The sequence below is a fragment of the Eschrichtius robustus genome, chromosome 12 (assembly GCF_028021215.1).
Source record: "Eschrichtius robustus isolate mEscRob2 chromosome 12, mEscRob2.pri, whole genome shotgun sequence".
In the NCBI taxonomy this organism is placed as follows: domain Eukaryota; kingdom Metazoa; phylum Chordata; class Mammalia; order Artiodactyla; family Eschrichtiidae; genus Eschrichtius; species Eschrichtius robustus.
Window position 1 is genome coordinate 57,591,946 of NC_090835.1, and position 27,020 is coordinate 57,618,965.

Consider the following 27,020-nt stretch of genomic DNA (forward strand, 5'->3'; position numbering starts at 1 on the left):
ATGAAGTTATTCAGCTAGAGGTGATTGAAACACACCAAACAAAATATTTATTGTCAGGAAACTGATTTCACAAAGCACACAAAGCATAATTCATTAACCAATTCACTACATATACAGTCATATGTATGTGTGTGTGTGTGTGTGTGTGTGTGTGTGTGAATACACACATTTATATACAACCCTTGTATGTGTTTCTATTATAAACGTTATTTCCTGCTTGTTGAATTTTACAGAGAAAACTTTTTTTTTGTTCAATACATCAACTTAAAAATGCATAAATTCATAAAGTTAGTAAAGGGTCAGGTCAGCAGTGATCAGAGTCCCTGGGGAAGCTCAGCAGGTCAGGGTGGCTGCTGAGGCAGGCGGAGGCTCAGTCCTGTTATCGTCGCTTGCTGTCTTGGCCTCTAGAAAAATATTTAGCCTAAGTTTTGACTTTGTCATGTATAAAACAAGGAAATTATAGACTAATTCACAGAACAGCTCTGAAGACTAAATGTAGTAAGGCAGGTAAAGCTCTTCACGGTTATAATATAAATGCCCACATAGAGTAGAATTCAGTAAATTATGTATTTAATAGATAATAAAAAATGTAGCAATAAGGTAATACTTTTTGTTCATTCCTCCATGTCTGTATTTGTATTAGAATAAGGCTAGAAAGATGTTAACCGTTTATACAAATAACTTTCATTTTTTAAAATCTCTTATTTTTCTCTTATTTTTCTATTTTCTTTTCTATACTAGTTTATCTACATGTATTGTTTAATTAACAAAACAATAAAGGGAGAAATATTTCATAATTAGATATTTAAAGTGCAAAATATAAAGACATTTGGATCCCTTTACTCTGCCCCTTTTTTTGCCCCCTACTCTTTGTTTTTAAAGTATTTAAATCACTTTTAATTGATATACTTTGTTATTTATAATCTTTAACGACAGTTGAGATTTTACGATGTGGTTATAGTCTTTGATGTTTAAAAGTATTACACTGACATTTTTACTATTGTCCTGTAATATTTACTCCTGATTCCAAAATTATACTAACATTTCTTCTTTAATATTTTAAAATTGTTCCTTCCTTCTTTATGCTGTGTATCTCCCTGGTATTGTGGCTGGTCACTGATAACATGGCATCTTTATTCTTACAGGAAAATGGTATATATACAATAGCAAAATTAATTTTACGAAATAAACAAAAGAATGCAGCAAAAACTAATCTATTACAGGTAATAAACATATCCATTATTCTTTAATATCAGGTTACTGGAATCTGGGGAAATTTTGGTAATATAATCTATGATTTTTAGAATTTTTAGGTTAGCACTGGTCCCCTCTACTGACCGAGAGGGAAAAATATCTGGTGAGGGAGGCTGGCCTGGAAACAAATGCTGTTAAAACAATGTAGAAGACTTAACAGTAGTTTCTCTGTAGGGTATTAGGTGATTTTATTTAGATATTTCTTTGCTTATCTGTTAAGTTCTATGTTTTAAAAACATTGCTTGTGTATCAGAAAATAATACTAAGGGGAAAATTATGTGCCATCTTTAAGCACGGACCACAGTCAGTAGCATTTCACCTTTACAAAGGCAAACCTGTAAAATGGATCTTGATGGATGAGATGGTGCCGGTCAGGTGAGTAAAGGGATAGAGGTGGACACCCATGACATCTGCTCCAGGGCGGACGGGCATCCGCATAGGGAGAAGAGCGTGGACAAAGCACGGGAGCCTGGCAGCTTAGAGTGTGCTTAGGCTGCTCAGTGAGGTGGGTGTGGGGTGTGGGGCAGAGGGAGTGCCTTAGGACAGCGGTCCCCAACCTTTTTGGCACCAGAAACTGGTTTTGTGGAAGACACGTTTTCCATGGACAGGGGTGGGGGTGGGGGCAGAGTTCAGGCAGTAATGTGGGCGATGGGGAGCAATGGGGAGCGGCAGATGAAGCTTTGCTCGCTCACCTGCCGCTCACCTCCTGCTGTGCAGCCCAGTTCCTAACAGGCCACGGACTGGTACCGGTCCATGGCTCAGGTGTTGGGGACCCCTGCCTTAGGAGATGAGGCCTGGAAGGTAAGAAGGGGCCACATTATGCAGGGTCCTATGTGCTTTTTTGAGGAGTGGACACCAGGGGGCAAGTGTCCCCAAAGACATTGGCATGATAAAATCAATTTAAAGTAAGCCTTTGCAGTAGCTGCAGCTTATCTTTTTTTCAAGTCGTTAGAACAGGAAGTAAAAAACAATGTTTGCCTTCAATCTGATTTAAGAGCTTTCAGCCAGAATGATGGTCAAACCTAGCAGAGAATTTTTGGTGGTATCTGTGGGCTGGCAGGCAGAGATTTTGGAGGGCTACCACTGAGAACACACAGGCGTGGGACTTACTTCTCTAGTACAGCACTGATGCATGACACTGTGCTGGAACATGGTAAAGTACACTCCCTCCTGCGCATGCATTCTGTTAAGCCAGTAGAGGCTTTTAAAGAATATGTATGGAAATTCTTTCGAGGCACATGCATGTTCCTCACTTCTCACAGTCTCCACTGCTTTCTCACCAGTCTCCTTCATGTGGTCTTGTTATCTGCCTGGCTTCTCCAGACAGTTTTGTTTGTGACCCTTCTATATTCAGATCACTAATTTTATGAAATGATTCCAGATTCGAATTCAGCAGACCCTGGTCACTCCAGTGGTGGCCTATTGTACAGGTACAGCTGCAAGCCTGGGGCTCTCTCTTTTTTCTCAGCACTGCAAAACGTCCAGTGTTTATTTTTCTTTGTTAAAGTCTCACAGGCCTCTTTCTGAGTGTTCTCAGGAGTTACTGTAGATGGTTCTATCTGGGGAATGCTTTAGACCTTACTCAAGAGACCAATTTGTCAAGTTGGAGTCCAGTGTGCCTGTGGCTATTTTTATATGTCATTATTTCTAGTGTTTTTTTTCTCACAGAAACTATATAAATATTGAGGCATACATAGCAGGCTAGAAAGAAAATAAACCTTGAGCTCCTGGAAATCTTGGGACATTTGGTTTTCTCGGTGTAGGAGTTTTATTTCTTGTCTCTCTGCTCCTTCTGTACTTTCTAGAAAGGAACTAATGACAGGCACTGAGTGAAACAAGGCCCAGATCCCTAGCCTTCCACAACGCAAATGCTTTTTAAACATGAGAACCGGTCCAGGTGTTGATGTTGTCTGCTTTCGGTTACAAGCTGTGGCTCCCACAGAGACCAGCCACACTCACCAAAAAGCCACGTTAATGTTCACTTCATGATCATGCTATCCTGAAAATGTTTTACTTTGTTGAGCTACCATTTGAGAATCACATATCCTTTTATTTCCAGTGTTATGCGTTCAGAGCCTTGAGGTTTCTCTTCAGTATGGAAAGAAACAGACCACTCTTTAAAAGGTATGAGCTTAGAGAAATTTAAGTGACCAGTGATCATTAGTCAACTGTTTTCACGTACCTGATTTAGATGCAAACAGTAAGAGAAGAAAGAGTCAGTATGCAAAACATGTGTCTTCAGATTTCTTAAAATCCACAGATAATACTGAGCAGCCCTAGTGATATCTTAACACTGAAAATTCACAAAATGATGAGGAAAGCACATGAATCACATCAACACAACTCTTTTAATTACATGTAACTGCTATGGGTTTTAGTTTTTCTCTCTTTTTTAAGACATTAACATTCTTAATGGATGAAATAAAAATATGTGCTTGTTTTTGCCGATTCAGAAATGTCCAGAGTTGATCTAGTCATTTCCTTTTAATCAATAGAATAGAAAGTATTTGTCTGGATGTCCTTAACAGGATAGGAACCCATTTGAAGGGGAGGAGGCTGGATGTTCCTGGATCAGATGGTTGTGTGGTGAGCATGACAGAAAACCCACCACCTTGGGAAGCAGACAGTGGTTACCTACAGGTGTGGTCTGCGTGCCATAGAGGTGGCAGGTTAGCCAAATCATAGGCCCAAGTTCTTACTAGAATTTTATTCATAAGGCAAAATGGAAATAAAATCTTGAGTTAATATACCATCTTTTGTTCGGAAGAATGGGGCATTTTATGTTTTTATTTTATTTCTACATAACAGTTGAATTTAGGGGAAGAAAAGGAAGTATTCGTTATTTGTTATAACCTTTCATTTCAAGGCCCTAAATCATCCACATCAGTGGACTTAAAGATTTTAATAAACCTAAACCCTTGAAGCCAGTAGCTTGGAAATGATGCATAAATCTCTTCATTTTTTTAATTCACCTGTATTTTAATTTTATTTTCATGAGGACTAAATCAAATAGTATTTGTGAAAGTGCTCTGTGCACAATAAACACCCAATAAACATTCATTCCTAGTATGTTTAATACTACACCCCCAAATGTCTTACAAATAAGATTTTTGTAAAATCTGTATCATACCTTATTGTAGCAAAAAACATATAACGTGACATCTACCCTCTTAAATTTTTGTGTGCAGTACAGTGTTCTTAACTATAAGCACAGTGTCATACAGTAGATCTCTGGAACTTTCCTTTCCAGTTGTTTTCCCTTACCTCTTAAGAACTGTGTCTCTAGTTTCTTTTCGTGAGATAAGTTGGTGAGTATTATTTTCCCCCATTTGTTGGACAGTGTATTTAATGTAATTAACCTATAAGTGAGCCAGGTCCAAAAGGGAAGGAACGGGCCAGAGTTTCCAACTCCTATAGGAAGTATGTGTGTGTATTTTTCTCTGTAGACTTTTCCCCACCGACTTGTTTGAGATCTTCATTGACATAGGACATTATGTTCGTGATATCAGTGCTTATGAAGAATTAGTATCAAAGTTGAATTTATTAGTGGTAAGTCTTGAGCTTTAAATATTTTGTCAGGCTGCTATGCAGTTAGGATGCATGTATCACAGCAACCCATTTCCTTTTCATTTTTTGGTTAGGAGGATGAACTGAAGCAAATTGCTGAAAATATTGAAAGCATTAATCAGAATAAAGCTCCTTCGAAATATATAGGCAACTATGCAGTTTTGGATCATCTTGGAAGTGGAGCTTTTGGCTGTGTTTACAAGGTGACCTTGCCCTTGAACAACATTTCCGATGTTCCCAAACAAACTGCATGTCTCCCTGCACACCCACACACAAGTGAATTGGAGCCCTTGTCAGTGAACAAATAGATATAAAAATTAGAATGATTGTTTCTATCCAACAGATAGCTGCACTGATGTTGTCTTACCTTAGCTCTCAGCTCTAGAAATTGGTCACTGACCTTCGAAGACAAAAGCTGTCACTAATCTCTCAAACAAATAGTCAAAATGGCTTGTCCCAATGCATGACACATTCTCCAAGTTCACACCAGTGTTTCTGTATTTACCCAGTAAAATCCTATGAAATATTGCAGACTGATCCAGAATATACCAATTTTTTTGAGGTGAGCTTAGTGTAAATACAAATTTACTTTTTAAAGATATATGACTTATTTAGATGACTTGGCTTAATCATGTGACCTTATTAATCTCATCACTTTCTTCCCCTCTCTACTCCCAAACCATTCTTTTTTTTTTTTTTTTTTTTTTTTTGTCTCCTTTATTTTAGGTTAGAAAGCGTACTGGTCAAAATCTTTTAGCAATGAAAGAAGTCAATTTACATAACCCAGCATTTGGAAAGGATAAAAAAGATCGAGACAGCAGTGTAAGGAATATTGTTTCTGAATTAACCATAATTAAAGAGCAGGTAAATGCTTTTGTTTATGAAGGCGGTTTCCTTAAATAAATGTCATCAAAAAAAGTAGAGTTCATGTGCTGTTCTTGTCCATGCTGTGTAAGAACTGGTTCTGTTTAATATAATTGGCATTGAGTTGATATCAATCACCAGGTTTTCTTCTAAGGCTTGACGCTGAACCATAGACATAACTATATCAGGGCCAGGGATACAGAACAATTGAGTTCACAGCACAGAGAGTATTATATATGAGAAAGCATATTCGTTTCCTTCTTATTATATTGTAGAATATTTGGTTACTTTGTTACATGCATAGGAGTATGACTAAGACTTCCCTGACTTTTGTCAAATGGAACCAAGTTGTTAACATTCCTCAACTATGGCTTATGTAATCTAAAATGTGAATTTTCAAGATGGGTTATTATTTATTGACATGAGCAAAACATTCTAACATAATGTTCACAACTCATGTATCATTATGAAGGTTTGTTTCAGGAGAAAGAATAAACATGTCAGAGAGAAATGGGAATTCTTTTTGTGATCAAAGAACACATTGGTTTCTTTTAAAACTTTCTTTATTTATACATTCATTATGAATACTGTTCATCTATAACTCCTGGGGAGACCTATCAGTTCACGGCTCTTTGTTTTCAAATAGTTAAATTTGCATAGCATCTGTGCTGGGACATAAAGAACCATAAATATGATGATCTTTATTCATTGAAATCTCTAGTTCCACTCCAATTTATAATTTACAGTAAATATCATTAATAGGTTGTTTTATAGTTGACTTTTATGTACAAAGAGATTAGATTTTGAAAAGTTAGTGTTTGCTCATGTTCCAACACTCTAGCCGTGGGCAGTGTGCTGTTTCACAGCACAAGGTTAGAGCATGGCTTTTGCCCTAGGCTGGTCTAGTATCTTCATTTGAACCCAAATCTGGATGTCGTCCTGGCCAGTGAGCTAGGTCCAGAATATGGTTCTATTGCTTACCTAGTTCCATATTGTTTAAAATCTGCTGGCCATTTGCTAGTTGATGAGGTAGACTATTGGTTTTAGTATATTTTCTAAGAAAAGAAAGTGTCAGGGTGGGGCCATATAAGAGGCCTCTGCTTGAACTTTGAGGGCGCTCAAAATTGTAGAACTGTCCTTGCACCATGGGCTTAAACCAAGGAAAGGACAATAAATTGAGGTCAAAAAGGAGGAGGTAATGGCAGACAGAAGTGAGAGAAATGGGACTAGAAAGGGAGAGTGTATTTGTTAATATTAAGACTAAGCTGCAGTAACAGAGAAGCCCCAAAGTGCGTGGGCTTGAAGGAGAGATCTCACCGTGCAATGGGCTTTGTCTTCCTGTCAGTCCAGGGTGTGGTGCTCTGCTCCATGAGGTCACACAGGGATGCCCACTCCTCCTCTCCCGTTGCAGCTGCCGAGGCACATTTATATCCGCTGGTGCACCCGGCGTTTTGGGTTCAGACACAGGATTCCCCTCACACTCCACTGGGGAAAACTGAGTGATGAGCCCCTTGAGGCTGCGAGAGAGGCTGAGAGGTGTGATCTGTGGTGGGGAAGCACGTCCTGCTACAAGTCGACTGGAGGAGTGTGAGAGCAGGTTTTTGGTGGACAGCCAGTGGATTCTCCTTCAAAAGAAGGCAAGAAGAAAGGCCAGAAAGAGATGCAAGCCATTTATGATGTACCAGTGACTATTCTGAGATAAAACAAATTTCAGTTTATGTAGAAACTCAAATTGTAAATAAACAACCACAAAAATTTAGTATTCTTGTAGAAAATTATTATGTTATTAAAAAAATAGAATTTCCATGTTACCTTCTGAGGTAAACTATGCCAAAGAGAAATTGTACTGGACACTTTTTGTTGAGGTATAATTGACATATGACTGCGTATTAGTTTCAGGTGTACAACATGATGATTCAGTATTTGTATGTATTGTGACATGATCACCACAGTAAGTCCAGTTGACATCTATCACACGTAGTTACACATTTTTTCCTTGTGATAAGAACTTTTAGATGGCAAGGAAGACCTTATTCAGGACCACTGCAATAGAAGTCAAACTATTAGAGTAGAGGAGAGAGATTGAACTCAACTCTGAACACAACAGGGATGGCTGGGGATTTACAACCAAAAGGCAGGGCTAGGGGGGTCAAAGGATGGAAAGTTACTAAGAGGAATTTGGTTAGCTATCAGGTTGGGGGAAGAAAAACTTGATTAGATAACAAAGATGGGGGGATGAGGAACTTGATTGGATATCCAGAGGGCAGAGATGCTCACTAAACTGGCTTAGCAGGATTCTTGCTGAAACGAGGCAGGCCAAGGAGGAGGCCTGGTCCAGAGGAGGACTCCGAGGAGCCTGACCTAAGTTTGTTCAAGGAGGGAGCCCTTGGCAATTATTATTATAATTTTAATGGAGTTAATAACTCTTAGATTATTTCAGTTTCAAACTAATAATTTTGGAGAGCATAGAAAGACACCACTCGTGTAAATAGATACAAACAGTGTATAAACATTTAAGTGGCAGGGGGAGGTTAAGAGCATAGGTATATGTGTTCAAAATTAATTGCTTCATTTCAGTTTTCTCCTCTATGCAATCTGTGTGTGATGTTGGAACAGGAGGTGTTAAATGAATTCTTAAGATAGCTTCCAGTTCTACAGTCCTCTAATTTAGTTAAATTAGGTGATAAAGCACAATCAGTTTTCAATTCTATTTGGTAAGGCTATATGGGAGATTGCTATTTTCAGAACAGTTTTGTGAGCAGCAAATAAAAAGAATCCTGAAAAATTAGATGATATCTTGAAATGCTTTGTTTTATAAATAAATATAAATATGATGATTTCTTTGTTGTTTTCAAGTATGAAATCCAACTAAATTGTCTGCGAACACAAGTTTATACTTTGAAGTAGTATAATGTTTGTTATTTATTTTCTTATAGCTTTATCATCCCAATGTTGTACGCTATTACAAAACATTTCTGGAAAGTAAGTGTGATTTTCCATGATATTTCTAATAATGTATCTATGTTACTTACATATTTTTATTTTAGAATGTTACAAAATAAGCTTAGTCAACTATTTTCTCTACCTTTTTTGTTGTCTATATGACAGTGGATGACATTGTGCATCACTTTCTTGATCAGTGAAACACTGATAATCAATGATCAAAAGATACTTATAAAATTCTTAGATCCCTATGTGTAAGACTGCATGAACAAACCAAAATAATAATTATTGCTATTTTCATACACAAAAAGCCCATAGTAGGATCAGGAGAAAAGAAAACTAAAGGTTAGTAGCTTCTTTAAGAAAAATTTAAAAGTTTTTATTAAATCAGATGACATTTTCCACCCCCCAAATAAATTGGGTCTAGGTTTTTTGAGATTTCTTTTTCTTCAAGTTCAGGTAATTGCCACAAGGTGGCGATGGAGCCCTGACTGATTCTGCGTCATCATTGGGATGATGGAATACAGAATCAAATCTTGAGGTGAAACCAAACTCAGTCACTTGTTTTAAAAAAATAGGACATTTGACTGAAGTAATATACATATTAATAGACCTTTATGTGCTTCACCTGTGAAATTTCAAAATAAATCTCCTTTAAAGGGGCTTCCTTGCTGCCTCTTTATCAGTGCTATTGTTATGCAAACCTGTTGTGTACTTTGGCATGTTATGATTTTACCCATCTCCCTTCCTCTGGTTGACTCAGAGGAGCTCAGTGCTGAAACTCTTCAATAAATCCTGCCCCCTTGGCCATTTGTTCTTGATATTAGAATAATTTCCCATAATTTAGTGCATATCCCATCATAAAGAGACCTAGACTAGCTTCTGGCTTGTACTGAAGTGACACAACTTGTCTTAATTTAAAAGCAAAATAACCTGACTTCTTCCAAAAAGAGTTGGCAGTGGCTTAAAAATACATAAAATAAGATAAAATAGATTAAGAAATCATGATAAAAGGTGAGAAAATTAATGCTAGAGGCAAGGTTAATACATACAGTAAATATTTCTTGGGATTATGAAGAATTGGAAACAAATAAATGTCAATCTTTAGGAGAATGATTAAATTTATGGTACATCTGTATTGTGGAATACTATGTAACCAACAGAAAGAATGGCGTGGGTCTGTGTGTACTGATGAACATATAAGAATGTTGAATGAAAAAAGTATAAGTTGCAGAATATGTATGGTGTGGCTTCATTTCTGTAAATGTTGTATATATACATATTTTACATACATCCAAAACATTACAGAAGATACATATCACATACTGTTGTTAATAGTTTCATATTGACTTTGGAGGAGAAAGTAGAATTTACTTCTGTTTCTTGCATCCAAAGCAAAGAGACAAACCCAGTCAGTTATGTGAGGTTCCTGGGATCCATGAGCTGAAATCTGGAGAAGGCCAGCTTTCTCAGCTCTTGAGCTGGCATCACAGAAACTTCCATCATGGGTGGTATATCCAGTGGGGTCATTGCTAAACCACGTTATGATTTCATTGTAAAATACTGTAAGGTAAATCTACGAGACTGAAGAACAGTGCAGTTTAATGTCTGAATGTCTGGCTTGATTTAAGGGTAAATTTTAGACCATTGAGAGGAAAGCTGGGTTTACCTGTTCTTCAGGGAATCCTCCATGACCTGGGATCATTTACTTGCTCTCTTTGGTGCCTCTCACCCCTTCCACATCCTGGTGTACGTAGAAAATGATAAAATTTGCCAGCGTAAACTTATGCTAGGAGGTTGCCTGTAGCTGAAAGAGACTGTTGCTGGGCTCCAGTTGTCCCCAAGACCCCCTCGCCCCCAGCCCCTCCAGAGCTGATTGGGTCCATGTCTCTAACTCTTTTGTGTTGTGCCCTCAACACCCATTGGGAAACTTGGATTCTAATTCATAAGTTTTTTCAAAATGTCTATATTGAATTTATTTCTATTACCTTTTCTTGTTTTTTATATAGATGATAGGTTGTATATAGTTATGGAGCTTATAGAAGGGGCCCCTCTTGGAGAGCATTTCAGTTCTTTGAAGGAAAAACAACATCATTTTGCTGAAGAGAGACTATGGAAAATATTTATACAGGTATCTTTTATCTTCATTAACTTTTTCTATGAAACAGTAAAGTTCTGAGCTGATTTCCTAGAGTTGTGTGTAACGGTCATGAGTGGCTGTCTATCTGTATATATCGGGGAAATAACATTTGTTTGTTCTTTGCTGTTTGAAGCTGTGCCTAGCTCTTCGGTACTTACATAAGGAGAAGAGGATCATCCATAGAGACCTGACGCCAAACAACATTATGTTGGGGGATAAGGACAGAGTAACAGTTAGTAAGTATAAAAATCTGAAAATTTTCAACTTGAGAGTCTCTGAATATTATTCTAGGACAGAGTTGTTCGATAGAACTTTCTGCACTGAATGGCATGTTCTCTGTCTACACTGTCTGGTATGGCAGCCACTGGCCACATGTGGCTATCAGGCACTTGAAACGTGTCTGATAGCCTGTGTGCCTGAGGATATGAATTTTAAATTCTATCAAATTTTAGTTAATTTAAATATCCCTATGTGACTAGTGGATACTGTATTGGACAGTGACTAGTGTAGTTCTTGATGACTGAGTTGTATTTTGCCTGTATGAGAGAATAAAATACTCTTAGGTTGCTTGGGCATTTAATTCCTAAATCAATGGTTTCTAGGTTTTTCTCCTCTCTGTAGAACACTTCTTCGTCAACAAAGCCTTTTAGAACCACCACATGAGCACATTGTTGAACTATTTTAATATAGTCTGTGACATATGGGTGACAAATGTACATATCAAGGGCTGTAAAAATTCCAGCCATTTGTATACTTCAACATTTTCACTTTTTATCACAATATTTTCAACTGTAGCAGGTAAGTTGTCTAATTCTTAATCATAACTTAAAATGAACTTTTTAGCTTAGAGCGATATGTTAGCTTTCTCCTGCCCTCTTCACTCACGAACACTTAAGTTACTCTCATGGACTATTAATGGTTTGCCAACTGCAAGTAAGGAGACATCCCTAAATCAGTGGTCTGCAAATATTTGTGATCATGAAATTCCATTAGTAAATTCTTTTGATAATACACTGCCAGTATATCAATATGTATGCTTCTTTATGAATTCTGTACACATATCACTATATAATTATTCTATAGTACATACAGTCAACAGAAATAAAATATAAAGGGGTACATTAAAATTCAAAATAGGGGTTTTGATATTTTTCACCCCACCCCCACCCGCCAGTGGATTGCCTTAGGCACACAGCTTTGGAGGCCACAGCCCTAAATTTTATTGATGTGAAAGACATTTGACAACATTTTAAAGCTGAGTCTCTTAGTTTTGGAAGAATCTGATTCCTCATGAAGGCAATTCCAAATGTACACATTTACCCATAACCACATCCTCAGTAACAACGATTAGATTCACTGTCCAGATTTTTTAAAGTAGAACATGTTATATCAGTTTAAAAAATAAAAAATATCCTAAAACAGAAGTTTTATTGATAACCTTCAATGCAAAGTTACTTGGAAATATTTCAAGCCAGCGCTTTGTGAAATGTAAGATGAGACCAAATAATTGTGACTCTTCATCTCAGATACACATTTGCTTAATCATTAGAAATTAATCATAATTTTGTTCATCATAAGCTTTTTACTTTTTATAAATTACACTTGTGTTTCCTTAAGAATATTTACTATTTATATGCTTGTAGATATTTTAATTTATAAGTTAATAAGGATTATTATAAATTGTGTGTTTGAATTTCATAGCAAACAGTATATATACTTTTTTTTTTAAACATCTTTATTGAAGTATAATTGCCTTACAATGGTGTGTTAGCTTCTGCTTTATAACAAAGTGAATCAGTTATACATATACAATATGTTCCCATATCTCTTCCCTCTTGCATCTGCCTCCCTCCCACCCTCCCCATCCCACCCCTCTAGGTGGTCACAAAGCACCGAGCTGATCTCCCTGTGCTATGTGGCTGCTTCCCACTAGCTATCTATTTTACATTTGGTAGTGTATATATGTCCATGACACTCTCTCACCCTGTCACATCTCACCCCACTCCCTCCCCATATCCTCAAGTCCATTCTCTAGTAGGTCTGTGTCTTTATTCCCGTCTTGCCACTAGGTTCCTCATGGCCTTTTTTTTTTTTTTTTCCCTTAGATTCCGTATATATGTGTTAGCATACTGTATTTGTTTTTCTCTTTCTGACTTACTTCACTCTGTATGACAGACTCTAACTCCATCCACCTCATTACAAATACCTCCATTTCATTTCTTTTTATGGCTGAGTAATATTCCATTGTATATATGTGCCACATCTTCTTTATCCATTCATCCGATGATGGACATTTAGGTTGCTTCCATGTCCTGGCTATTGTAAATAGAGCTGCAATGAACATTTTGGTACATGACTCTTTTTGACCTATGGTTTTCTCAGAGTATATGCCCAGTAGTGGGATTGCTGGGTCGTATGGTAGTTCTATTTGTACTTTTTTAAGGAACCTCCATACTGTTCTCCATAGTGGCTGTATCAATTTACATTCCCACCAACAGTGCAAGAGTGTTCCCTTTCCTCCACACCCTCTCCAGCATTTATTGTTTCTAGATTTTTTGATGATGGCCATTCTGACCGGTGTGAGATGATATCTCATTGTAGTTTTGATTTGCATTTCTCTAATGATTAATGAGGTTGAGCATTCTTTCATGTGTTTGTTGGCAATCTGTATATCTTCTTTGGAGAAATGTCTATTTAGGTCTTCTGCCCATTTTTGGATTGGGTTGTTCATTTTTTTGTTATTGAGCTGCATGAGCTGCTTGTAAATCTTGGAGATTAATGCTTTGTCTGTTGCTTCATTTGCAAATATTTTCTCCCATTCTGATGGTTGTCTTTTGGTCTTGTTTATGGTTTCCTTTGCTGTGCAAAAGCTTTTAAGTTTCATTAGGTCCCATTTGTTTATTTGTGTTCTTATTTCCATTTCTCTGGGAGCTGGGTCAAAAAGAATCTTGCTGTGATGTATGTCATAGAGTGTTCTGCCTATGTTTTCCTCTAAGAGTTTGATAGTGTCTGCCCTTACACTTAGGTCTTTAATCCATTTTGAGTTTATTTTTGTGCATGGTATCAGGGAGTGTTCTAATTTCATACTTTCAGATGTATCTCTCCAATTTTCCCAGCACCACTTATTGAAGAGGCTGTCTTTTCTCCACTGTATATGCTTGCCTCCTTTATCAAAGATAAGGTGACCATATGTGTGTGGGTTTATCTCTGGGCTTTCTATCCTGTTCCATTGATCTATATTTCTGTTTTTGTGCCAGTACCAAACTGTCTTGATTACTGTAGCTTTGTAATATAGTCTGAAGTCAGGGAGCCTGATTCCCCCAGCTCCATTTTTCGTTCTCAAGATTGCTTTGGCTATTCGGGGTCTTTTGTGTTTCCATACAAATTGTGAAATTTTTTGTTCTAGTTCTGTGAAAAATGCCAGTGGTAGTTTGATAGGGATTGCATTGAATCTGTAGATTGCTTTGGGTAGTAGAGTCATTTTCACAATGTTGATTCTTCCAATCCAGGAACATGGTATATCTCTCCATCTATTTGTATCATCTTTAATTTCTTTCATCTCAGCGTCTTATAATTTTCTGCATACAGGTCTTTTGTCTCCTTAGGTAGGTTTATTCCTAGATATTTTATACTTTTTGTTGCAATGGTAAACGGGAGTGTTTTCTTAATTTCACTTTCAGATTTTTCATCATTAGTGTATAGAAATGCAAGAGATTTCTGTGCATTAATTTTGTATCCTGCTACTTTCCCAAATTCATTGATTAGCTCTAAGAGTTTTCTGGTAGCATCTGTAGGATTCTCTATGTATAGTATCATGTCATCTGCAAATAGTGACAGCTTTACTTCTTCTTTTCCGATTTGGATTCCTTTTATTTCTTTGTCTTCTCTGATTGCTGTGGCTAACACTTCCAAAACTATGTTGAATAATAGTGGTGAGAGTGGGCAACCTTGTCTTGTTCCTGATCTTAGTGGAAATGGTTTCAGTTTTTCACCATTGAGGACGATGTTGGCTGTGGATTTGTCGTATATGGCCTATATTATGTTGAGGAAAGTTCCCTCTATGCCTACTTTCTGCAGGGCTTTTATCATAAATGGGTGTTGAATTTTGTCGAAAGCTTTCTCTGCATCTATTGGGATGATCATATGGTTTTTCTCCTTCAATTTGTTAATATGGTGTATCACATTGATTGATTTGCGTATATTGAAGAATCCGTGCATTCCTGGGATAAATCCCACTTGATCATGGTGTATGATCCTTTTAATGTGCTGTTGGATTCTGTTTGCTAGTATTTTGTTGAGGATTTTTGCATTTATGTTCATCAGTGATATTGGCCTGTAGTTTTCTTTCTTTGTGACATCTTTGTCTGGTTTTGGTATCAGGGTGATGGTGGCCTCGTAGAATGAGTTTGGGAGTGTTCCTCCCTCTGCAATATTTTGGAAGAGTTTGAGAAGGATAGGTGTTAGCTCTTCTCTAAATGTTTGATAGAATTCACCTGTGAAGCCATCTGGTCCTGGGCTTTTGTTTGTTGGAAGATTTTTAATCACAGTTTCAATTTCAGTGCTTGTGATTGGTCTGTTCATATTTTCTATTTCTTCCTGGTTCAGTCTCGGCAGTTTGTGCATTTCTAAGAATCTGTCCATTTCTTCCAGGTTGTCCATTTTCTTGGCATAGAGTTGCTTGTAGTAATCTCTCATGATCTTTTGTATTTCTGCAGTGTCAGTGGTTACTTCTCCTTTTTCATTTCTAATTCTATTGATTTGAGTCTCCTCCCTTTTTCTCTTGATGAGTCTGGCTAATGGTTTCTCAATTTTGTTTATCTTCTCAAAGAACCAGCTTTTAGTTTCATTGATTTTTGCTATTGTTTCCTTCATTTCTTTTTCATTTATTTCTGACCTGATCTTTATGATTTCTTTCCTTCTGCTGGCTTTGGGGTTTTTTTGTTCTTCTTTCTCTAATTGCTTTAGGTGCAAGGTTAGGTTGTTTATTCGAGATGTTTCCTGTTTCTTGAGGTAGGCTTGTATTGCTATAAACTTCCCTCTTAGCACTGCTTTTGCTGCGTCCCATGGGTTTTGGGTCGTCGTATCTCCATTGTCATTTGTTTCTAGGTATTTTTTGATTTCCCCTTTGATTTCTTCAGTGAGCTCTTCGTTATTAAGTAGTGTATTGTGTAGTCTCCATGTGTTTGTATTTTTTACAGATCTTTTCCTGTAATTGATATGTAGTCTCATAGCGTTGTGGTCGGGAAAGATACTTGATACGATTTCAATTTTCTTAAATTTACCAAGGCTTGATTTGTGACCCAAGATATGATCTATCCTGGAGAATGTTCCATGAGCACTTGAGAAAAATGTGTATTCTGTTGTTTTTGGGTGGAATGTCCTATAAATATCAATTAAGTCCATCTTGTTTAATGCATCATTTAAAGCTTGTGTTTCCTTATTTATTTTCATTTTGGATGATCTGTCCATTGGTGAAAGTGGGGTGTTAAAGTCCCCTACTATGATTGTGTTGCTGTCGATTTCCCCTTTTATGGCTGTTAGTATTTGCCTTATGTATTGAGGTGCTCCTATGTTGGGTGCATCAATATTTACAATTGTTATACCTTCCTCTTGGATCGATCCCTTGATCATTATATAGTGTCCTTCTATGTCTCTTGTAATAGTCTTTATTTTAAAGTCTATTTTGTCTGATATGAGAATTGCTACTCCAGCTTTCTTTTGATTTCCATTTGCATGGAATATCTTTTTCCATCCCCTCACTTTCAGTCTGTATGTGTCTCTAGGTCTGAAGTGGGTCTCTTGTAGACAGCATGTATATGGGTCTTGTTTTTGTATCCATTCAGCCAGCCTGTGTCTTTTGGTGGGAGGATTTAATCCGTTTACATTCAAGGTAATTATCGATATGTATGATCCTATTCCCATTTTCTTAAATGTTTTGGGTTTGTTATTGTAGGTGTTTTCCTTCTCTTGTGTTTCTTGCCTAGAGAAATTCCTTTAGCATTTGTTGTAAAGCTGGTTTGGTGGTGCTGAACTCTCTCAGCTTTTGCTTGTCTGTAAAGTGTTTAATTTCTCCATCACATCTGAATGAGATCCTTGCTGGGTAGAGTAATCTTGGTTGCAGGTTTTTCTCCTTCATCACTTTAAGTATATCCTGCCACTCCCTTCTGGCTTGCAGAGTTTCTGCTGAAAGATCAGATGTTAGCCTTATGGGGATTCCCTTGTGTGTTATTTGTTGTTTTTCCCTTGCTGCTTTTAATGTGTTTTCCTTATATTTAATTTTTGACAGTTTGATTAATATGTGTCTTGGCGTGTTTCTCCTTGGGTTTATCCTGTATTGGATTCTCTGTGCTTCCAGGACTTGATTAACTATTTCCTTTCCCATATTAGGGAAGTTTTCAACTATAATCTCTTCAAATATTTTCTCAGTTCCTTTCTTTTTCTCTTCTTCTTCTGGGACCCCTATAATTCGAATGTTGGTGCGTTTAATGGTGTCCCAGAGGTCTCTGAGACTGTCCTTTTTTCTTTATCCTGCTCTGCAGTAGTTATTTCCACCATTTTATCTTCCAGGTCACTTATCCTTTCTTCTGCCTCAGTTATTCTGCTATTGATCCCATCTAGAGTATTTTTCATTTCATTTATTGTGTTTTTCATCATTGCTTGGTTCCTCTTTAGTTCTTCTACGTCCTTGTTAAATGTTTCTTGCATTTTGTCTATTCTATTTCCAAGATTTTGGATCATCCTTACTATCATTATTCTGAATTCTTTTTCAGGTAGACTACCTATTTCCTCTTCATTTGTTAAGTCTGGTGTGTTTTGACCCTGCTCCTTTATCTGCTGTGTGTTTTTCTGTCGTCTCATTTTGGTTATCTTACTGTGTTTGGGGTCTCCTTTTCACAGGCTGCAGGTTCGTAGTTCCCTTTGTTTTTGGTATCTGTCCCCAGTGGCTAAGGTTGGTTCAGTGGGTTGTGTAGGCTTCCTGGTGGAGGGAACTAGTGCCTGAGCTCTGGTGGATGAGGCTGGACCTTGTCTCTCTGTTGAGCACATCCACGTCTGGTGGTGTATTTTGGGGTGTCTGTGGCCTTATTATGATTTTAGGCAGCCTCTCTGCTAATGGATGGGGCTGTGTTCCTGTCTTGCTAGTTGTTTGTCATAGGGTGTCCAGCACTGTAGCTTGCTGGTCGTTGAGTGAAGCTGGGTCTTGATGTTGAGATGGAGATCTCTGAGAGATTTTTGCCGTTCAGTATTACGTTGAGCTGGGAGGTCTCTTGTGGACCAATGTCCTGAAGTTGGCTCTCCCACCTCAGAGGCACGGCCCTGATGCCTGGCTGGAGCACCAGGAGCCTTTCGTCCACACGGCTCAGAGTAAAAGGGAGAAAAAATAGAAAGAAAGAAAGAAAGAGGCTATAATATAGTGAAGTAAAATAAAGCTATTATAAAGCAAAGGTATACAGACAAAATCTCACCTAGAAGCATATACATATACACTCACAAAAAAAGTAAAAGGGGAAAAATTAATATATCCTGATCCCGAAGTCCACCTCCTGAATTTGGGATGATTCGTTGTCTATTCAGGTATTCAACAGATGCAGGCACATCAAGTTGTTTGTGGAGTTTTAATCCGCTGCTTCTGAGGCTTCTGGGAGAGATTTCCCCTTCTCTTCTCTGTTCTCACAGCTCCTGGGGTTCAGCTTTGGATTTGGACCCGCCTCTGCGTGTAGGTCGCCTGAGGGCGTCTGTTCCCCTCCCAGACAGGACTGGGTTAAAGGAGCAGCTGCTTCGGGGGCTCTGGCTCACCCAGGCCGCGGGGAGGGAGGGGTGCAGAGGAGGCGGGGCGAGCCTGCGGCGTCAGAGGCCGGCGTGACGTTGCACCAGCCTGAGGCGCGCCGTGCGTTCTCCCGGGGAAGTTGTCCCCGGATCATGGGACCCTGGCAGTGGCGGGCTGCACAGGCTACTGGGAGGGGCGGTGTGGCGAGTGACCTGTGCTCGCACACAGGCTTTTTGGAGGCGGCGGCAGCAGTCCCAGCGTCTCACGCCTGTCTCTGGGGCCCTCGCTGATCGCCGTGGCTCGCGCCATTCTCTGGAGTTCGTTTAGGCGGCGCTCTGAATCCCCTCTCCTTGCGTGCTGCGAAACAAAGAGGCAAGAAAAAGTCTCTTGCCTCTTCGGCAGCTGCAGACTTTTTCCCGGTCTCCCTCCCAGCCAGCTGTGGTGCGCTCACCCCTTCAGGCTGTGTTCACGCCGCCAACCCCAGTCCTCTCCCTGCGATCCGACCGAAGCTGAGCCTCAGCTCCCAGCCCCGCCTGCCCTGGCGGGTGAGCAGACAAGCCTCTCGGGCTGCTGAGTGCTGCTCGGCACTGAGCCTCTGTGCGGGAATCTTTCCGTTTTTTCCTCTGCGCCCCTGTTGCTGTGGGGTCCGCGCTGATAGCCGCGGGTCACGCCCGTCTCTGGAGTTCGTTTAGGCGGCGCTCTGAATTCCCTCTCCCTGCGCACCAGGAAACAAAGAGGGAAGAAAAAGTCTTTTGCCTCTTCGGCAGCTGCAGACTTTTTCCCGGACTCCCTCCCGGCTAGCTGTGGTGCACTAACCCCTTCAGGCTGTGTTCACGCCGCCAAACCCAGTCCTCTCTCTGGGATCCGACCGAAGCCCGAGCCTCAGCTCCCAGCCCCGCCCGCCCTGGCGGGTTAGCAGACAAGCCTCTCGGGCTGGTGAGTGCTGCTCGGCGCCGATCCTCTGTGCGGGAGTCTCTCCGCTTTGCCCTCCGCACCCCTGTGGCTGCGCTCTCCTCTGTGGCTCCGAAGCTTCCCCCCTCTGCCACCCGCAGTCTCTGCCCACGAAGGGGCTTCCTAGTGTGTGGAAATCTTTCCTCCTTCACGGCTCCCTCCCTCTGGTGCAGGTCCCGTCCCTATTCTTTTGTCTCTGTTATTTCTTTTTTCTTTTGCCCTACCCAAGTACGGGGGGAGTTTCTTGCCTTTTGGGAAGTCTGACGTTTTCTGCCAGCGTTCAGTGGGTGTTCTGTAGGAGCAGTTCCACGTGTAGATGTATTTCTACTGTATCTGTGGGAAGGAATGTGATCTCCGCGTCTTACTCTTCCGCCATCTTCTCTCCTCCCCCAAACAGTATATATACTTTTAAATTGTATTAAACAGATTTGTTCAATAGTTTAATAGATCTGTTTAATCCTTCTAAGATGACTATTCAGGTCATATTTTCAGAGTAATAGCCAACCCCGCATTCCATTTTCTTACTAAGATTAGCTGCAGTCATTTCCTTTGGTTACATTTAAATACATTGAGATTAATCTTTTATTGTAGTAGCCTGATTTATTTTCTTACTAAACTTATTTTAAGTAATTTTTATATTTATTTTCTTTAACCGGTAGCACAGATAAAAATGGTTTACATAATAAAATAGTGCTAAAAATCTTATAAAGAAAAACCTACCTCTTTGCAACCCCCAGTTCCATTTCCCTAAAACAACCACTTTTCAGTCTTTTTAGCTCTTTCTTCTGGTATCTGGTTTTCCATTGTGATAGTTGAAGGTTCAGTTTTCTTATTTTTTCTTTGTCCCCATCTGCCATCCTGCAAACAGTTATAGCACAATTTGGGGTTAAATCAGCATTCAGTATTTACATTATTACTACTGTGTGATTATTATGATTATTATTATTTTATTTATTTATTTATTTATTTATTTATTTATTTATTTATTTATTTATGGCTGTGTTGGGTCTTCGTTTCTGTGCGAGGGCCTTCTCTAGTTGCGGCAAGTGGGGGCCACTCTTCATCGTGGTGTGCGGCCCTCTCACTATTGCGGCCTCTCCTGTTGCGGAGCACAGGCTCCAGAAATGCAGGCTCAGCAATTGTGGCTCACGGGCCCAGTCGCTCCACGGCACATGAGATCTTCCCAGACCAGGGCTCGAACCCGTGTCCCCTGCATTGGCAGGCAGATTCTCAACCACTGCGCCACCAGGGAAGCTCCACTACTGTGTGATTTTTGTTCAGTGTTGATTACCTCTCCTTCCTTATAGACCTTTTGTTTTTTCTAGAGTTAATAATTGCCTTCTTGTTTATTTTCCTAGTTTTCTGTGTACCTTTTATTTCTTCTTCCCAAATCTTCTAAAAGGATTATAAAAGCCCTCTCTGTACTATTTCCACATGGTCAAACATGACAGTTACTCTCAGTTTTTTTTTTTCCTGGACACCCATTTCCTGTACCTGTTGACTGTAATGTAGACTGGGTTTGACTTTAGGTCTGCTGCACAGCCATTGTCCTGGAACTTTCGTGCTCCTTTTTTTTTTTTAACTTGGTCACACCATGTGGCTTGTGGGATCTCAGTTCCCTGACCAGGAATTGAACCTGGGCTACTACAGTGAAAGCACCAAATCATAACCACTAGACCACCAGGGAATCCCCATGCTCCTTTTCTGATCAGAGTCTCTATTTCCTACATCCTGTCTCTTTCTCTTTCTTTTTTAACTCCCCTATTTTGCCAAAGTGTATCTTCTAGTACTTTCCTAAGAAAGAGTGCTTTGGAAGTTATAATTTTTACTTAAAAATTTTTTTTTCTTATTTAGAAATTTTTGAGGTATAAGTGACATTTAACATTATCTTAGTTTCAGGTGAACAACATAATGATTTGATATTTGTATACACTAGAGCCTGCAGGCAGTTGGGTGGAGCTGGGTCTTGGTGTCTAGATGGAGACCTCCGGGAGAGCTCATGTCAATTAATGTTCCCTGGGGCGGGGAATTCTCTGGTGGTCCAGTGTCCTGGACTCCCACCCCAGACAGAGGCTCAGGCCTAACCCATGGCCAGGGAACCAAGATCCCACAGGGCACGTGGCACAGTAAAAAAAAAAAAAAAAAAAAAAGGAAAAGAAAACAGACAAACAAAACCCAAAGGCAAATGATAAAAACAGACAAAGAAAGAAAAAAAAGAAGAAAACTAGAAACAAGAGAACAACCAAACAAAAGAACCCCAAAGTGAAAACGAACAATAAAAACAAAACTGACAAAAACAAAAGCAGAAAGCAAACTAAAAAAAAAAGAGCAAAGAAAACATAAAACACACAAAAATGATCAAAAATGTTTATATCTAAAAACAAAACAAAGAACAAAAACAAGAAAAAAAACACAAAATAACAAAAAGTAAAGTAGAAAAATAAAAAATATATTAAAAAATGTTTTAAAGAAAAGAAAAAATAAATAAAAAATAAAAACAATAACAACAGAACAAAACAAAACATAACAGTAATAACAATATTTTCCTGGGGCCTCAGCTGTTAGTGTCCTTGCCCCCACCATGAGCCACAGCCAACCCCACCTCCCCAGGAGGCCTTCCAATACCTCTAGGTAGGTCTCTGGACCCGCTATGGGCACTGTGGGGCCAGCTCGGCCTCTGACATGGCCTGACTCCTATGTGTACTTGCCCCCAAAGTCCACAGCTACTAGAGCTAGACTGGTCTTAGTTGTGGGAGCACTCGTTGTCCCTTAGATATTCCATAGACACAGGGTTTACCAAGCTGATCACAGGGATTTAATCCACAGCTTGTGCAGCTGCACAGAGAGATTTCTATTCCTCTTCCTTAGTTGCACCACCCCTGGGGCTCAGCTTTGGTTTTGGCCTCACCTCTGCATGTGGGCTGCCCTCAGGCGTCTGTTCCCTGCCCAGGCGAGAGAGAGTGAAAGCAGCGGCTGATTGGAGCACACTTGCTCACTCAGGCCAGGGAGGAATAAGGCTGCCACAACTGGAGTGTGTGAGAAGTGCCTCCATTTTTTTGGGGGTGGGGATTGTTTGTTTGGTTTTTACCGTCCACGTATAAGTGAGATTATGTGGTATGTCTTTGACTTATTTCACTTAGTATAATGCCTTCAGGGTCCATCCATGTTACTGCAAATGGCAAGATTTCATTCTTTTTTATGGCTGAATCATATATGTATGTGTGTATGTGTATATATGTATGTGTATAATGCATGTATACATATGAATAAATATATGTAGATATAGATACATATATACACATACATTTCACATTTTCTTTATTCACTCATTTGTGATAGGCTCTTAGGTTGCTTCCATATCTTGGCTATTTAAAGTAATGCTGCAATTAACTCTTTTCAAATTAATGTTTTTGTTTTCTTTGGATAAATACCCAGAAGTGGAATTGCTAGGTCATATGGTAGTTTTATCTTTAATATTTTTAGGAACCTCCATACTGTTCTCCAAGGTGGCTGCACCAATTTACATTCCTACCAACAGTGCACAAGGGTTCCCTTTTCTTCACATCCTCACCAATGCTTGTTTTGTTTTGTTTTGTTTTTTGCCTTTTAATGATAGCCATTCTAACAGGTGTGAAGTGATATATCTCATGTGGTTGTGATTCATATTTCCTTGATGATTAGGAATATTGAACATCTTTTCATGTACCTGTTGGCCATCATATGTCTTTTTTGGGAAAATATCTATTCAGATCTGCCCATTTTTCAATCAGACTGCTTTTGGGATTTTTTTGTTTTTGCTACAGAGTTGTATGAGTTCTTTATATATTTTCGACGTTGACCCTGTATTGGATGTGATTTGCAAATCTTTTCTCACATTCAGTAGCTTGCCTTTTTATTTTGTTAATGGTTGTCTTTCCTGTGCAGAAGCTTTTTAGTTTGATGAAGTCCCACTTGTGTATTTTTGCTTTAGTTGCTTTGCTTTGGGTGTCAATTCTAAAAATCATTGCCAAGATCAATGTCAAGGAGCCTACGTTTTCTTCTAGGAGTTTTATGGTTTCAGGTCTTACATTCAAGTCTTTAATCCATTTTGACTTAATTTTTGTGTATGGTATAAGATAGCAGTCCAGTTTCATTCTTTTGCATATGGCTGTCCAGTTTTCCCAACACCATTGGAAGTTTTAATTTTTAGATGCTTGCATGTCACAAAATATTTTTGAGGGACCCTCATATTTGGTTGTTAGTTTGGCTAGGTGTAATATTCTCAGATGAACATGATTATCCTTCCAAATTTTGAAGGCATTACTCCAGTCTTCTAGTATCCCATTTTGCTGTTAGAAAATCCAATGGTATTCTAATTCCTGTTGCTTGATACATGAGTTGTTTTATGTCTCTGGAAACTTTTAGAACGCTCCCTTTATCCACTGCTTTGGGTGGGTCTCTTTTCATTCAGCATGTCTGAAACTAGGTCTGCTCTTCAATCTGGAGACTTAAAACTTCACTCCTGGGAAATTTTCCTGCACTGTTTTTTCATTACTTTTCTTCCCTCTGCTTTCTCTGTTTCCTCTTCTAGAATTCCTATTATTCTTAGATGTTGTATATTCTAAATACATAAGTCCCTTATGTACGAACCTTCAAGTTGTGAACTTTCAAAGATGTGAACGTGCATTCCATTGATGTCAGGCGTGAGTAAAATTGCAGCTTGCCCTCCATCTCTTATTGCTGACGACCCTTCAGCTCTACCATCTCCCACCTCCTCTCCCTCCTTCAGTCAGTAACTCTTCTTGCCTGGTCACTAGATGCCAGCCCCTACATGCCAGCTGTTGTACTGTAGTACTGCACTTTTCAAGGTACTGTATTGTAAGATTAAAAATGTTTTCTTTATTTTTTTGTGTTTGTTTTTTATGTATTATTTGTGTGAAAAGTATTATAAACCTATTACAGTACAGTACTATATAGCCAGTTGTGTTAGTTGGGTACCTAGGCTAACTTTGTTGGACTTACGAACAAATTGGACTTACAAACGCACTCTCGGAACGGGACTCATTCATATGTCAGGGACTTGCTGTAGTCTAATTTTTAAAATAATTGTTCTCTTAGTTTTCAGCTCTTTGTACTTCAGAGTTATTTCTATAACTTTATTTTCTAGTGATTATTTTGAATATTTAATTTTGATTAATATATTTTTAATCCCCTCAAATTTCATCTTGTTCCTTATTCCATTTTCATGGAATCTTGATTTTATTCTCTCTCAGTATAATATAGACTTTTCTCTTCCACACCCTGCATTGTTTCTGTATCTTTTGGATCCATCTTTTTTGTTGTTGTTGTTTTTTTCCTAGTTCATGTGCTCTCTATTTCCTGTTGGAGATTTTCCTCAAGTGTCTGTTGATCTAAGCTGGCCCTTAATACTTATGAGAAAGACACTAAAAAGGCTGTGTGTTCCAGTTAAGGGTGTCATTTGGTGGACTTTAGAGCACAGCGGAAAATTTCCTTAGGAGACCCCCAATGTCATTGCTTAAACTTTTTCCAGATAATGTACCCCCAATATCTTGCCTGAGATGATGTCCTTCTGTCTGCTGTCATTCTGGGAGCAGTGTGGAGGAAGAGGTCTCAGGGAGCCACGTTCAGTTGATAGATTTTCACTGAATTCCCATGAGTTCAGCCTCACTCTGCTTGGTGCTTTTCTGGTTCAGTTTCTTTGTAAAATAAATGTCTATTTTTCTGCTAGTGAAAAAGAGAACTCAATTTACTGGTAATGCCATGTGTGAGTATGGGACAGGACCTGGGGACTTGATTTTAATTCCTGGGGACTTGATTTGTACTTCAATTCTGCCTTGGGCAGCACCCTTTTGTCCTTTCTATTCTCAGGCACATGGGTTAGGACGCCTGCTGTGTACCATCCTTCATCTACTTCCCATCTTCCAAAAATTCATTGGAATATATCATCCTCTGTTGTCACATCTCATTGTCCCCGTGGGTAACTTTTCAAGGAAAATTCCTTTCTCTTCACTTTAGCAAGGTTTTGAGAGCTAGAGGAGATAAACACATAAGTCACTCCATCCTTTAACCCAAAATGGGCAGGCTAGTTACATTATTAAGTCCACACATTAAACTTAACAAAATACCCCACTTCCCATGTTTACTCTATAACTTTAATAAATATACTTATATTTTACTCACACTCAAATTGTAAAGGATTCCCTAGAAAGAGTTACTTTGTTTTACAAAAATAATAAAACCTTAATTATTTTTCTTTGTCCTGCCCCTCATTGCAAGTCTGCCTAACCTTATCCTTATTACCATTTATTAGACTTATACTTAAGTGTTATTAATTTTAAAATTATTTTCAATTTTTAAGACTTTTTAGCTTTAAGTGAGGCAATAATTTTCTAGTTTCAAATAAAGAAGCAGTGATAAATCTCAGAACAGAATTTTATCCTAGTTCACTTTCTCTCCACTAAAGTAATTATTTGCAGGATATGGATAGGCTGCCATTATTTTCAATGAGTATAAAATGATTTTATGACTAAGAAGATAATCCATAGAGAACTGACATCACTATTTAAAAATATTTAAAATAAAATATAATGATGAAATATGTTTTTCAGTGCCTATCACTATTGATATAAATATGGACATTAGAGACTCTTGTTTTTAAGAGGGGTTATTGTTAAATTAAAATCTTATGGCATTAATTTGAAACCAAATGTATAAGATTCCCATAATTTGAGAGGTTTAAATAAAGTTGCAATTCATAAAGCCTATAAAAATAGGCTGTGGTACACACGTGAAAGCATATCACCAAAGAGGGACAGCCGTATCGTATTTTATTTTTCTCTTTTCTTTTGCTAGGTTTATTTACTCCCAGAAAAGAAGCACAGAATTACCAAGTGATGTTTAAGATGCATGAGACAAAATATATTGAAAACGTGACCAGAAAAAAGAGTTGTAGAAAAACTAAAATTGCCTTCTTCTCCTCTTTTTTCTCAATGTAGGTGAATGAGATGATTTAAGATTGAGGTTGGTTTGCAATTATTTATATAGCAAGTGGAGTTTGCCTTCATGAGGCAGTAGAAAGTAATAACATATTTGGGTATGTGTGGTTTTACAAATGGTATCTAATTTAATGTCTAAACATGTTTACATTTAAAAGACTGGATTTTTCAATGACTTGTGCCATGGAACATGCCCAGGTCTCGCCCCTGAGTTTATTTACAGACTTGGAGACCACACAAGGGAGCAGACCCTGACTCAGGGGCACACCAGGTGAAGCACAAAGTTGGGCCTAAATGCTGCCAGCTGCCTGCTGCCAAGTAGGAGAGAATCTGCTGAAAGGGAACTTGCATCTGAACCCACCATTTCACATTTCTTGGCTTTTCAAATACACATTTTAATGTAAAACCTGCATGCCCCCTTTTCTTCCCTGCTCCCAAATATAAAAGGAAGAAAAAGGAAAAAACAAAACTCATTCAACTATAAGTAATAGATTTCAGACATGGGCTTTGGCGCATTACTCAAGAGGTCACATGTTCATCC

The 27,020-nt window shown here is 38.7% G+C and overlaps 1 protein-coding gene across 11 annotated transcripts in view; it reads left to right on the plus strand.

Annotated features, from left to right (window-relative positions):
- Positions 1 to 27,020, plus strand: part of NEK10 (NIMA related kinase 10) — a 311,176-nt gene that overhangs the window by 72,025 nt on the left and 212,131 nt on the right. For all 11 annotated transcript variants that reach the window (XM_068557350.1, XM_068557356.1, XM_068557354.1 and 8 more), the window contains 8 exons: positions 1,146 to 1,223; positions 3,314 to 3,378; positions 4,701 to 4,803; positions 4,896 to 5,024; positions 5,548 to 5,685; positions 8,622 to 8,667; positions 10,638 to 10,759; positions 10,902 to 11,004. In XM_068557350.1, coding sequence (XP_068413451.1) covers positions 1,146 to 1,223; positions 3,314 to 3,378; positions 4,701 to 4,803; positions 4,896 to 5,024; positions 5,548 to 5,685; positions 8,622 to 8,667; positions 10,638 to 10,759; positions 10,902 to 11,004 — 784 coding nt within the window. The remainder of the gene's footprint in view (positions 1 to 1,145; positions 1,224 to 3,313; positions 3,379 to 4,700; positions 4,804 to 4,895; positions 5,025 to 5,547; positions 5,686 to 8,621; positions 8,668 to 10,637; positions 10,760 to 10,901; positions 11,005 to 27,020) is intronic.